The sequence below is a fragment of the Rattus rattus genome, chromosome 6 (assembly GCF_011064425.1).
Source record: "Rattus rattus isolate New Zealand chromosome 6, Rrattus_CSIRO_v1, whole genome shotgun sequence".
Classification (NCBI taxonomy): Eukaryota; Metazoa; Chordata; class Mammalia; order Rodentia; family Muridae; genus Rattus; species Rattus rattus.
Window position 1 is genome coordinate 59113467 of NC_046159.1, and position 14274 is coordinate 59127740.

The window sequence follows — 14274 nt, forward strand, 5'->3', positions numbered from 1 at the left end:
TATCACTACAATCATTTGCGGTTGTAAGGGTCTAATTTCTCCCCAGAAACCTTTTAGGATTCTCGTCTCAATGCAGATGACCTTCCCATGTATAGGACGTGGCGAATTTGCCACACTCTGCAAACAATCACTGCTTCTAAGACTGTGCCAAGGATCCACTTTTCTTTAATTTAAAACAGTATTGTGTAAAACCTGCCAGTGAATTCATACCCACTCTGGAATGGGATATGCTAATATTCCTGGCCTCGCTCTCAAATCCTCACCGTCTACAGGCAAACTCTCAGACTCTTCCACTGAGTGGGCCAGGAAGCCATTGTGGTGCAGGGCGGCTCTACCTAACTAGCTGAGGGGTTAGGAGCTGATTAACGGGTAGGAGTTTCCAGCAAATGGCTTTTGATTTAGGGCAGCTGGGACCCTTAGAAGTAACACCTGCCACTGTAGATGTCCTCAGTCTGAAAACTTAGTAGGACCACAAGGTCTGTTGATGATTCCAGTTCTCTAAAGTCTCTTTGTATGCACCTCAGACAACAGTGCTCAGCCTTGTCCCAGCTCAGCCACCATACAAAGAGAGAAAGATGATTAAGTTTAAAATTCCACGAGTTTCTCATGTGCTGAACACTGCGTGAACCCCAAGGGACTTAATAGCGGTAATCAATTAAAGCACATCTTTGCAGGAATGTTAACTCTCTGCCCAGAAATCAAAGTAGAAAATCACATTGCTGTGCAGAGAGAGGGGAGGAAAAAAAACTCTCTCACTCTCTCCATGTTGAGTCTATCCTCAACCCTCCAGGAACAGGAGCCATGGCTGGTCCCACGGTTCTGAGTGTCCCTGTGTTGTGTGTAGCTCTCTCTTAGAATCCCAAAGCAGAGAGTGTAGCTCCACGACAGAGCCCCTCTGTCAGTTCTGGGGTGAACATGGCCGCCACCCTCAGCATTGTTCACAGTGACTCTTCCCGGTGCTAGCTCTGCACCAACCTTTAGAAGGTAATACTCTGGAGATGCGGGTACTGGGGTACTGTAGCGTCCGATGTCCTCTCCATGTAGCATCTTACATGAGAGTCCACAGACACCGTAGGTACACAGATATGGCTTGGATGCGAGGCTAGAGCCCAAACAGGAAAGAACAGATAAAACAAGAGAGAACGAATAAAAGCAAGGGGAAGGAAGAAACTGAGGCTTTCAGCTTCCTTTGATATGTATATGGAGGCTGAACTATGACTGAAATGGAATGAAGACTGTGGACACTTGGGACCTGAAGGCTTGTGGGAGGCAACTTCCTACTGCCAGGAAGATTACTTCAACATGTGTGTTAGCTCCCGGGCTCCTTGGGGCCCTAGTCCCCTCCTAATGTGCTCTGGCAGGAAGAAAGGAGAGAAATCCCACAGAGAGAAATAACGTAACTTAGAACATATGAAGTATTTTATACGATGCTTTGCAAATCACAGCTGGAATCTGTTCCGCCTTCTCCAATCCGGCCCCGTGTACGGACCCCACAGAGGCCTCGAGCACAGCTCATGTGCACTGTCTTCATAGAATGCCCTAAAAGTCCCCCTGTCAAGTCGAAGTCTCCTTTCTCCTTCTTGGTGACCTCTGGGCATTGCAGCAAATCCTCCCTCTGCATCAAAGCTTAAGACCATTGGATACTCAGAGGTTAGGAACTGTCTAGTTAATCTTACCACGAGCTACAAGTGATGGTGCAGGTTAGTGATCCCAGCCCCGGGGAGGCCGAAGCAGGAGAAGCTCAAGCTTGAAGTCAGCCTGGGCTACGTAGAAAGACCATGACAACATGGTGAGGGGTAGGGGGCAGAGAGCACCCTTTGAGGGCAGCTCCTCTGCCTGGTGTATATATAGACAAGCTAAATATTAACTGACCTTCATAAGATCTGCAACCATCGCATTCTGAGGGAGGCTGTCCCTGCTGGGGTCGCTACTGCTATGATAAAATACTATGTCCAAAGCAGCCTGTGGAGGAAAGGGTTTCTTTTCCTCACAGTTTCCTCTAACAGTCCGTCATCAAAAACAGTGAGGGCAGGAAGCTGCCGGCAGGAGCTGATGCAGAGTACTGCTTACTGGCTTGCTCATCCTGCCTTCTAGTGGCATTCCAGGACCACCAGCCCAGAGGTGGCACCACCCACAATGGACTGGGTCCTCGCACATCAACCACGAGTTAAGAAAATGCCCCGCAGGCTTGCCTACAGCCCAATCTTATAAGAGGCGCTTTCTCCATGGAGCCCCGCTCCTCTCTGATGACTCTAGCGTGTGTCAAGCTGACCTAAAAGTAGCCGCTGGCACAGAGATGCGTCACTGTGTGAATAGCTAAAGTTAGAATGAAGGCAGCTTACTGACTCTGAATAGCACTTCTCCTTCATGTAGAATCCTCTTTAGTAGGAAATACAGGATGCAGAGTTCAGTGAGGCATGACTTTCTGGAATCTTCTGTCACTGGAAGTGAAATTGCAAAGCGAGTACAAAGAAAAGTCACCTGAGCTCTGGAAATCTCAGCAGAAGGAAGCTCGGGGTGACACCTAAGAGGGACACTGGGGGTGGGTCTGCCCACTGCCACCAGAGTGAGGCTAAATCTTCACTATCTTTGTCCCAAAGAGTTGGCAGTTTCTGGAGAGTGCGTTAGCAGTGCTCTCTGTTTGGAGGCTCCTCTGAGTATAATCACCTCCACGACTGCAGTTGAGTTAGTCAAGTCAATCCATGACAACCTGTCTCCCTTAAGATGCACTGTTATTCAACAATGAAGGTCTCAGGAACTCATGTTTACCTTGATCATGTGTACAGCAGAGACGGTTTGACTTCATATCACTACTGAGTGTTTAGACAGAGATGGGTGGACCCAGGGAGAGTTGTGGTTGATAAACCAACGAAGGCAAGCAGCTCCAGGCATGCACCCCTACTCTAGCCTCTCTCTCTCCAGGACTCTACTCCCCTCTACTCTCTCCTCACCAGCCCCCTTAATGATCCCATAACTGTAGTCTGTGCACATTCCTTCTGCTCTGACCTCAGCAGACCGCATGTCCTGGGCCTTCATTTCAGTTTCTGCCCCCGGTAACTTCATCCTCAGGCAGAGGAAGGTCCTTAGCCTAATGCATCCCTTCACTTCCGATCATAGATCAGAAGTCACAGGTCACAGTCAGCCAATGGCACGGATGAACCTGGGTCAGGGGTCCCTTCCTAGCCCAGTGAGCACTGTCTCTCTAACAGATCAGCGTCTTTGAGTGTGAGAGTCTCCATCCCTGTGATGCACGACCCCTGAGACAGACGACCTAGACAAGAAGAGAAGTTTGGTTAGCGTCAGTTACAGGCTGTAGTTACACAGCTCTCTGCGGCAGTGCTGACACCACATCACACTGGGAGCTCCTGGCAAAGGATGTGGCCAGGAAGCAGAGTGACAGGGAGGGATCAGGGGCACAATAGTCCCCCACAGGGACACCCCAAATGACCTAACTCCACCCCCCCCCACCCCTGTAGGCCTCCCATCCTAAAGATTCAATGGTGGGCAAACTCCTGAACAGCATGGGACCATCGATTGTGAACACATTTCCAGGTTTACTGCTATGTGAGAGTGTTAGGAAAACCATGCTATGAAAAGTGGTATAGCTTACCAGGAGCCTTCTCCATAGTGGCATCATACAGACCATGTTCTCTCAAACATGTGCACCCAAAACAAGTTCCGGCACAGACTAGAATTCAGTACTGGACATTTCAGTACCTTTTTGAAGGAAGAACTCCTGAGGAAATGAATGCACCATTGGTCACTGAAGGACGCAGAAGAGTCACGTGTTGGCCTTCATCACCGTGGAGACAGAGGAGACCATGCTGTGGCATGCAATTCAGAAAGGGGGAAAATTTAAACCTTAAGCGGTTGATTTGCAAACAGAAGTCTTGCCCAGCTGTTCAGGCCTACCTATGAATTTACCTCCAAAACAGATGAGAGAGCCCCTGTAGCTTATCCCAAAGGCCAGAAGAGGCACTGCGGTGGGGTCCACCTACTCAGCCCTCCAGCCTTCTGCTTCCTTTATGTCATCAGACCCACAGAGCTGACTCCTCTGTAAATATGAACAGCTGCCTCTCTGGCTGCCTATAACACCGTGCTGCCATGGGGACTACACCACGGTGGCTGAGGGGATGGGGATGCGGGTGGGGGGTGTTGAAGGAAAGGACACTCGAGTGACCTTTACTTGGGGTCACACCGGGTTTATCATCTGGGTTCAAGATGTCTGGGGTTCCATAATATTTAAAGTTAGTTGGGAAGCATGGGCTGAGCTCTGCTTCTAGCATCTTCTCCCTCTGGTCTTCACAGCGAGCAAGGGGTGAGGTTCCCCTCCGTCCAAGCTGTTCACCCGGTTCTCCCAGCCTGTGATATCAGGAAGGAAGAGCAGCACAAAGCTTTGAGGGTCAGCTCATATCCAGACCAGGGCCATCCTTCACCCTGAACCAGTAGATTCTATCCATGCACTGCGTATGTGCTGGAGTTAGGGAGGCCCAGGATCTGAAACCTCATTCCTTCTGCCCACAGTTTTCTTTAATAACTAATTAAATATTTATTGAGTCGATAGAGGTGGATGTAAGAAGCTCTGAGAAAGAAGGCTAAATTCTCTGGGGGAACCGGGGCTCCACATAGGATAGGGAACTAATGAAATGTCTGGAAAAATGGGTAGCAAACACAGGGTGGGGTTCCCCCAGCACACGGACTACATGGAGCTGTAATACGGGCAGCACTGGGAGAGTAACAACAGCAGGAGATCTCAGGCTTCCTGGGAGAGCTCAGCTTGGTCATCCTGAACACAAATGCGTCACAGTGGGCCTCTGCCACCTGGGGCATTGCCCACATAGTTGCCCAAATGTCAGCCTTTGAGATTTAAACAGGACTTCCCCTGGTGGGAAACCAGACTCCAGCCCCAGCTGAGCACCTTCGCACACTGCTGACAGCTCTCCGTCCCTATCCCTCTGTGTCATTTTGTCCTCTGTGCCTCCCCTCCCCCTCCCCCACAAGGCTTTCCTCTTGAGGGTTTGACCTAATTAAGAGACTGGGGCGCAGCACTTCGGGCTGTGGATATAGCAGGCTCTCCCACAAGGCCATCCCACCCTTGCCATCTCCTGCGGGCACCCTCACAGACTGTGGTGGCCCAGCCCACTCTTCTCGGCCCTGCTGATTTCCCACAAGGCCTTGCTACTTGACGCTGAGAAACAGTTTAGCTCAGCTAATCCTTATCTCCAGGAACTGTGGAGGTCGCCAAAGTTTCTTTACCAAAAAAGATAAAAATCCGTGCTGGAGATTCCCCCTCCTGGATACATCTCTGAAGGTGACTCAGGGTAGGGCGGGAGATACCTTCCAAAAGCCTCTTTTCTTTAACTAGATGTAGAACTGCACCCTCCCAAACTCTTGGCTGTCAGAGGGTGCTGAGCCCTATGAGTTTACTCCTTCAACTTTTGGCCAAGTGAAAAAAAAAAAACACATCAAAGGTCCTCGGCGCTCCCTGGGATTGTGCAACTCTACAGGCCCTGGTGCATAAACAGAGTCCTGCTTACTGCAGGGAAACGCTGGCTCGCCCTTCGCTCAGACCTTGGGCTTAGTGTTGACTTTTGTGGCTGGTGTTTGAGTTCGGAGGGGAAGCTCAGGTCAGGGACTAACATGAAGCTTGGTAGAGCTGAGCAAATGTCTAAGCATTTCCTGTTGTGAATCTACACTGGAGGCAAGGGCAGTACCTGTCTCTTTATGGCCTACCTTCCTATCCCAGGGCCCCACACACACATGAGAGTGGAGATGTAGAGAGAAGGGTGCCTGAAGTGTGCTGGGAGGCCAAGGATAAAGATTAGATGTTTGTGCTTATATACATAAGCAGTCAGAGTGTTTTCAAATTTGGGGGAAGGGGGTGGGGAGATGTGAATTAGGTTCTTATGCTAAGGGGTGGGGTCACCCACCAGATGGGGCATCAAGACATCACCAGAGTGTTACCTCCACTGCTCTGAGTGTGACAGCCACGAATGCATCACAAAACAGCTGAAGTAGTTGGTGTCCAATGTTTGTACTCCTGTAATTACCAAAGGAAGAAACTCATAAACTCTTCCCGATGCTGACCTTCCGTAGCACAATACCCAAGGCTGGAAGGTTTATAAGGGGAAAAAAAAACTAATTTCTTAAACTTCTGGAGATGTCATTCTGGGAAGTCTAAGGGCCAGGGGTCTGCATCTAGTGGGACCTTCTCATGCATCGTCCAGGGCAGAAGCAGAAGGACAAGAAAGTTTAGCCAAGGAGAGCAACCAATCCACAGTTCCACTGCCGCTGCTCACTTAGGACAAGGCCAGTCCTCAATAATGCACTTTGTGAGGCCGTGGCCCTCAGACCCCGTCACCTCTTGTCAAGTACCATCTCATAACATGGTTACATTAGGGATTGTACTCCTCGGGTTCCAAGTTCAGTGGCACATTCAGACAGCACCCTGCTGTGCAGGATAGGACCTGCTCCCCAGGGCTGTCCACAGACCATTTAATCCCCTCTTCATGGATCAGGACAGCATACTTAGAGAGGCTGTGTGAGCACCAACGTCAAGTGAGCATGAGGACTTGACCACGTGATCTGAAACTGTGTCATTTGACTGTACCAGCTTGCTCCTGTCCACCTCACCAGAATGGACACACACAACCTCAGGGCCTGTCTTTATGTGTCACTCTCTCTTGGCAGGAAGAAGACGATGATGGTTTGCCGAAGAAGAAATGGCCCACGGTAGACGCCTCTTACTACGGTGGACGAGGTGTTGGAGGCATTAAAAGAATGGAGGTAGGAGGTCCACCATCACACAACTCCGGATGTGCCAGTTACCTGGGGATGGAAACCCTGAACAAATGCTAGCGGTCCATGCTTGAGGTTAGGGGGGGTGTGGCTTATGATATGCAAAGATGGGGAGGTGGAAGGGTGCGTCTTTTTAATTCCATGCCTGCATCCTGGGCCTCGTGAGTCGGAGGAGGCCATCTGCCAAACCCCCAGGGTTTCTTTTCCATTGGACTAAAGCCCCACTTCTGTGTCCCACCTAGCCAGTTCTCCCTCTCGTTCTCCCAGCCCCACCCAGCCAGTTCTCCCTCTCGTTCTCCCAGCCCCACCTAGCCAGTTCTCCCTCTCGTTCTCCCAGCCCGTGGCTTCCCAACCCCTCTCACCTCTCCTGCTCTCTGCTTTCCCTTTTTCCACACACTCAACTTCTCTGGCTCATGGTCCTTTAGGAACAGAGGCCCCAGTGGCGCACGCCTCAGACCCCGTCCTCAGGGGCACACCGTGCAGCCCTGTAACTTTGTTCTGTGGAATTTCACTTAACCTTAGGTTCGCTGGGGAGAAAAAGGCTCCACAGAAGAAGGGGCAAAGCTAGAAAAGGCAAAGAACGCAAGAGTCAAGATGCCTGAGCAGGAGTATGAGTTCCCGGAACCTCGGAACCTCAACAACAACATGCGCCGGCCTTCGTCCCCCCGGAAGTGGTACTCCCCCATCAAGGTGTGTCTCTACCCAGAAACCCTCCTGCCCTCCCTCTGCCCAGCTGTGAACCAATCTTCTTTCTTCTCCGCCATCTCTCTTCCCCTGCCTCAGCTCCAAGCCCTGATCTACTCTGGCCCCTTGGGAAGTTAAAGCCACAGGAGGTGGTCAATGCTCCGAAGGGTCTCTTATCATGTCATCATGGGCGCGCATGGCTTTGAATTCGTGTGGGGGGGTCAGCACTCTGCTCTAGACAGTGTCCCTCTGCACCTGCACCATGACAGTCATCAGATCCTTGGAAACACGTTGCAGAAGAATCTAGACGTAACCCACCCCAGCTCCTGCAGAGCTTTGCAACCAAAGGTCCCAACTGGACCCACTCCTGAGCCTCTAGTAAAAGTGTGAGAATTAATCGGTTCCCTTTCCTGCCCACACACATTCCTACAGCCATGCCCTTCTTCTGGGAGCTACATGGCAGTTTTTATCCATCTCAGAATATTTCTTAGCTTTAGAACAGCACTTATAAAGATCAAAATAAACGCCAGGGCTGGGAAGATGGTTGAGTCTGTAAAGTGATTGCTGCATAAACAAAGATTCCCTGGGGCTCACCCGAGCTCACCGGACAGGGGGTCTAGCCAAACAGGTATGCTCTGGGTTCAGAGAGAGACTGGCTGACTGTATCTCAAAAATAAAGCGAGAGCGACTAGGGACAACACCCCAGTCAACCCCTGGCCTCCACACGCACATGCATGCACTTGTAGGTAGAATTAAACTAGATTGGTAGCTGCTGTTTCTCAGCTGAATGAGCTCAGGCTCACGGGAACGTCAGTGCAGTTTCCACTGGGGTTTGCTGTGTTTAAAGCCAAGAGATTCTTTTTTTAGACTAAGCTTCCCTGGGGCAAAGGATTGAACTCTGAGCTGTGGGCGCAGCACAGCTGGTGGGGGACGGGCTGCTGTTGCTAATTCTTCTCCAGTGAGGAACGTGCGGTAGCGTGCAGACAAGTGCAGACAGGAAGGAGCCAGGAGGATCCTCAGAGATGAGAAGACGGGGGATTTTCCTGTCCGGCCGTTTTCAGGAATCCAACTTTGTGACTAACACCGCATCCTCGGTTGTAGCTGAATTTTTGTTTCTGGAATCTTCAAGGTTGGAAGGACGTGCTTGTTCCTTTCTTAACTGGTGGCTTCAGACTGGATTTTGCTAGATGAATCAGGTTATGGACAAATACATTTAGAAATCTAAAACTATTGCCAGCCCCTTCCTGGAATCTGCATCCTCTCTGTGAGTCTTGACAAATCCCTACTGTGCTGAGCACAGGTACTGAATGGTGGGGCTTCTCCGCCCTACATAAGCCAAGTAATGGTGAGGAGAGAACATCAGAATGAAGATTCCAGGCTTAGAGGCTAAGTCTCACCTCCAAGATGTCCTCAAGTCTTGTCCATTTCCTCTGCCCGCTCAAAACCCTACTCCACCTGCCATGCCTTAAGACCCTATACCTAAGCTTTGCGTCCAACACTCTTCTGTCCCACGGACTTCTGGCTGCTGGTGCTCTCCCTGCCCCTTCCCCTTTGAGAAAGAGGAAAGTTAAATGGGCTGTCCTGGAACTCATGGTCCTTCTACCTTGGCCCCCACAGTACTAAGATTACAGGCACGTGCCGTCATACCGTGATCCTGGCTCCCGACTTCCTTAGTCTTGTAGTAAACCACGCCTTTCCTCAGTGTGGTCCCCAAACCAGCAGCATTAGCCTCACCCAGGCACTTGTTAGAAACATACACTGAGAACATCCAAGACTGGCTTTATCAGAACCTCCAGTGTCAGGCCCAGCCTCTGGGTTTTAAGAAGCCCAGGAGGTCACAGTCAGTGTTGCGAGACACAGGGCTGGATCCCAGAGGATAGGAACTGGTCACCTAGGTTATTGAAATGAGCGAAGAGCTTGACTGGGATGTGTCAGGAACCTCAGCAAGAAAGCCCAGGTTAGCTTTTACATCAGCTCTGATGTGACATTTTTACCACCCAGCACATTGATGTTAAGTGAGTTGGAATCCTAGTCCTGGAGTCACCTCACAGGACAGGTGGAGGAAGCCCATGAGACTGGCGGCTCTCACTGGTCACGACTCTGATTGAGGTCATAGGCAAGCTTGCAGGGTCCTCCTAGCTGGTGGAGCAGCTAACGTCAGCACTCGCACGTGCCCAGTGCTAGGTTAGAGATGAGCAGGTCGCAGTTAAGAAGACTCTCTCTGGTTTATGAGCCTTCTCACTGGACTTCACCCCTTGCAGGCACCGATTATCCCTTGAAGCCCCACTAAATAGCATGGAGCCTAGCACAGAGGTGCTCCACCAGCTCCGGCTGAAGAGCCAAAGCATGAGGTGTGGTGAGAAACCACTTCCAAGGCCCAAACCCGTTAGGCCACACAGTGGCATGCTCTGTCCAGGAAGAGGCCATTGAAGGCACAGTTCATGAAGGGGGGCAGAAGTGCAGAGAGGACCTGAGAAATCCCGGGGAAGATGTTCCACTAGTGCTCCAGCCCTCACGTGTGTAAAGCCCACATCTCATGCTGAGCCTTTTCTAGCTAAGATTCCTGTGGGAATTAAAGGGACCTCATAAAACACTAAGTCCCACATGGCACCCTCTCTGGATGTTTGTCATAGTTCTGCACCAACACAGGAGGCGCACTGCAAACGGTAAAGCTATCAGAAAGTGAGCTAGGCTCAGAGGCCCCTCAGTCACACCAGAGAAGAGCAATAAGAGGATTATTACCCGGAGGCCTATAGGGGCCCAGAGTGTGTGTTGCCAGGGAGGCCATCATGAGCTGTGGAAAGGGGCAGAGATCAGCATCCTTCATCCACCTCACCACCTGTTTCCTCATGGCCCAGGAGCAAAAGATGACTCTGGCATTTGTTTTTGTTTTTTTTTAATGTTAAAAGATATATTTTGGTCATAATTCTTTCTCTTTCCTCTCCCCAACTTCATATTCATATTCTCTCTCTCTCTCTCTCTCTCTCTCTCTCTCTCTCTCTCTCTCTCTCTCTCTCTCTCTCCAATAAGACAAAAAAAAATTACCAAAACAAAACAAAAAACACACCAAAAATCATTCAGTGTGTTTTGTGCTGGCCAATTACTCCTGGACCTTGGGCCTTGGCATATGACGTATGACTGATAGACCCAGAGGTACTCCATTGTAGAAAATTTCGGGTTTTCCTTCTCCCAGCATGTATCAGGGACAGATAGCTCCTTGGTTAGGGATGGGACTTTGTGCCCACTTCCCCTTCTCCATGATGGATGGGCTATCATCTGCCTTGAACTTGTGCATGTTCTGTGTGTGCTGTCACAAGGGCTGTGAGTTCACGTGTATCAGACCTGTTGTGTCTGGCACACATATGAGCTCCCAGAGACTGTGGCTCTGACATTCTTAACTGGTTATATAAGTTCTTACACACCCTCCTCAGTGTCGCCTCTTACTGAGGCCTCCAGTCTTTGCTCTTTGGCCCTGTCTAGAAGGTGTATGTAGACCTAAGTCCCACACGGTACCCTCTCTTGGTGTTTGTCACAGTTCTGCACTAACACAGGGGGACACTGCAAATGGTAAGATTAACAAATGGTGAGCTAGGCTCAGAGGCCCCACAGTGAGGCCACCCTATTAGGAATACAGTCACCAGAGAGAGACAGGGAAGTCAGAAGGGGGCAGAAGGGACAAATGCCTCCCTTCAGCCTCACCTCACTCTCATGTCCTTCTAGTTCGCCTGTGAGCCAAGGGGAGCTAGCTGGTGCAGAGGCATTATGCAAAGAAATGCAGACAGTCGGGGAGGACAGGAGGCTCCTGGAAAATGACCAGTCCATGCCGCGTCTGCCTTCCATCCCCATTGTGAACTGGGAGAACCCTGCCCCTAGCACAAAACTTGCAGCACATCCTGGGTCCATGTTGAGCCCTCCAGCAAAAGTGGCTGGAATCATCTTCATGGTGCAATGGGTTGTAATAGAGCCGCCATTCTCCTTCTTTCCCGAGAGCTGAGAAGCAGATGGACAAGCTTGATAAGCAGCCCCGCAGGAGCTGAGGGGAAAGGGTTACCGTGGGCTCCTCCTCTTGTCCCCACATCATACCCCATGCTATATTCAGACCCAGACCACACCAACCACACTTCCCCTCATCTACACTCCAGGCTCATGATGGGGGAATTTCCCCTGGTGTTTAGCTTCGTTTTCCTTTGCTTGGTTTTTGCTTCCTGGATTTACGGCACCCCGTGCTTCTCATTAAACAGAACTGGTCACTGCAGACAAGTTAAGTCATGCCCAAATACATGGCCACCAGCTGGATTAAAACTAGAACTTGACTGCAGACTTCAGAGAAACTACTCATCCCTTTTTCCAGTAGCTTCTCCACATATCAGGGAATGAGAGAAATGGCAGCTAAAGAGCCAAGCCAGGACCTGCCTTGAAAGACTGACAGGCTGCTCCCTGCAAATGTGTATGAGCGACGGGGTTGTGGATTAAACTACCATGTATTTCGAAGCCCAGAAATACAGACTTCTGTTCAGAGCAGTGCTGTAAATTGAGCTGTCTTCAAGTTTCCATCTCAGAGCTGAATCCGCCAGCTAAGACAGGTAGCTCCGAAGAGCACTGAGATGAGAGAAGTCAGCAGTGCTCAGGGTGCTTTGCGTGGGGATCCGCTAGGTCCCACCACTACACAGGGGGGGGAAGCCGTGTGGACCTTCACTTCTCCGTGCATTTAAGTTACGGTCTGAGGCAGAGGAGAGGTGTGGTGTGGGAGCCTGGCGCTGGTAAATCTCCCATTTTATAGTCAAACTGTGTCAACTTCATATGGAAGGAGCTATTTTTAAATGTCAGCTAACACACCCTGGCTGGGACTCTGGGGTTTGTGGTGGAATCTTCGTCATAGCTTCACAGAAGCGGCTGGCATTTTGCCTGGGGAATGAAGGAAGAGCAGAGTCGCACCCCAATATGACAGGGACAGTTCCCCTACACACACACACACACACACACACACACACACACACACACACACACACACACCAGGCCTTAGGGAAGGGATCCTCAGCTTTAATCAACAGGTTTCTGCTGTGTTTAGAAAATCTGGGCTTTGAGAACATTTGTCGGGAACTTGGCTGACCATAAAGAGTTTTGGTTTTGTTTTTCACTTAATTTTTAAAATATATTATTGTCTGTGAGAGCAAGCGTGATAGGGAGAGGGGCATGAGCTACAGCTTACAAGTGCAGGTCAGGAGAACTCTGTGGAGTCAGTCGGTTCTCTCCCTCCACCTTTACGTGGGTTCTTGGGATCAAACTCAAGTCACCAGTTTGTGTGGCAAACCCCATTACCAGCTGAGTCATTTCGCTGGCCCCTAGAGCTAACTTTTATCCTTAGCCAGTTGTGACCACTCTCTTTCCTAATGCTTCCTCCAATTCCTGCCTTGGAAGTCACCTGATGCAGGCTCAGAAACAGGCAAAGGCAGTTATCCACATTTCTTGTGTCATAAACAGAGGGCTTCAGGTTCACCTGAGGGACAGTCAAAATTCAGAATGCTGAAGAAAGAATGGAATAGGATGGTCTTGCCTTGTCCAGAAAAGCTAGAGACGGCAGCTCACTTGGGTGAAGCACTTGACACAGGTCAGGCTGGGTTCCAAGAACAACCTTGAAAAGTAGAATTCCCCCAGCGCCGCACACACACACACACACACACACACACACACACACACACACACACACACACACACACACACACACACACACACACACACACACACACACACACACACACACACACACACCACACACACACACACACACACACACACACACACACACACACACACACACACACTTTAAGAAGAGCAAGCCTTGGGGAGCTGAGAAAGCTCTGTGTTGCAGGCTGGAGATAAAATAGCCCAGGTACAGCTTCCTTGGGTCAACAAGAGTTTCTTCTTAGGTTCTGTGCAGTCACTGTCTCCACCAGGAATGTCATTCACTCTCTCCTGGGACTGCATATGCAAGCAGCTCTTGGCTGTGTGTGCAGCTTTCTGTTTCTGCTAAGTAGCTCCTTTCTTCAATAGCCAAATTTTCTCCTTTCAGCCTCAAGTCATTGTTCCTCATTTGTCCAGGGGTCAAGTGTCTAGCAAAAAAGGCAACATGGGTGGGCTGATTTACAAGCCGAATATTTAGAGCCCCTCCCTCCTGGAAATAAAGAGAAGCCATTCACCCACCTAACATCATGAGCTGTAAGGGCTTGTCCTCCAAGAAACTCCAAGGAAACAGTTAGCTGACACTTAGCATTGCCTCAGGCAGAGAACTATGCTGGATACAATACCCACTATGTCCACCAGTGATGCTAAACCCATTTCAGAACATTTCCAAAGACTTTGGTAGGCTCTTTGTAATAGGAGATGAGAAGCTTAGCACTTGGCAAGATCACATTTAACCCTCCAGAGCTGAGACGACAGCTGGCCAGTGTTCAAGGGCCTAGTTTTTCAGGTGTGTAGTTTGACCCACCAGAGTGACTTCAGTGCTGCCACCATAAAGGATCTGGATTGAGGCTGAGCTCTGCAGACATCCCCCATCTTCCCATCACTGTCCTCCAGGACACCACACACACTCATGCAGTAGAATCTACCCAACTCCCCTGTACGAAGCACACTTCACATGGAGACCTGTTCTCTGCTATTAGAGTGTACCCCCTGCATTAGACAGTGGAGACCCTAATCCACGTTCGCCAATTCACCAGAGCTGTACTTCTAACATGATGGGAGAGGCCTGGGGGAAAGATGGGGAAAGTTCTTTATATCTACAGGGCCTGT

At 50.1% G+C, this 14274-nt stretch overlaps 1 protein-coding gene across 1 annotated transcript in view; it reads left to right on the plus strand.

The window, feature by feature from the left end:
- Nucleotides 1-14274, plus strand: part of Antxr1 (ANTXR cell adhesion molecule 1) — a 194949-nt gene that overhangs the window by 130436 nt on the left and 50239 nt on the right. Inside the window, exons 15-16 of the mRNA XM_032906154.1 lie at nt 6691-6786; nt 7321-7488. Coding sequence (XP_032762045.1) covers nt 6691-6786; nt 7321-7488 — 264 coding nt within the window. The remainder of the gene's footprint in view (nt 1-6690; nt 6787-7320; nt 7489-14274) is intronic.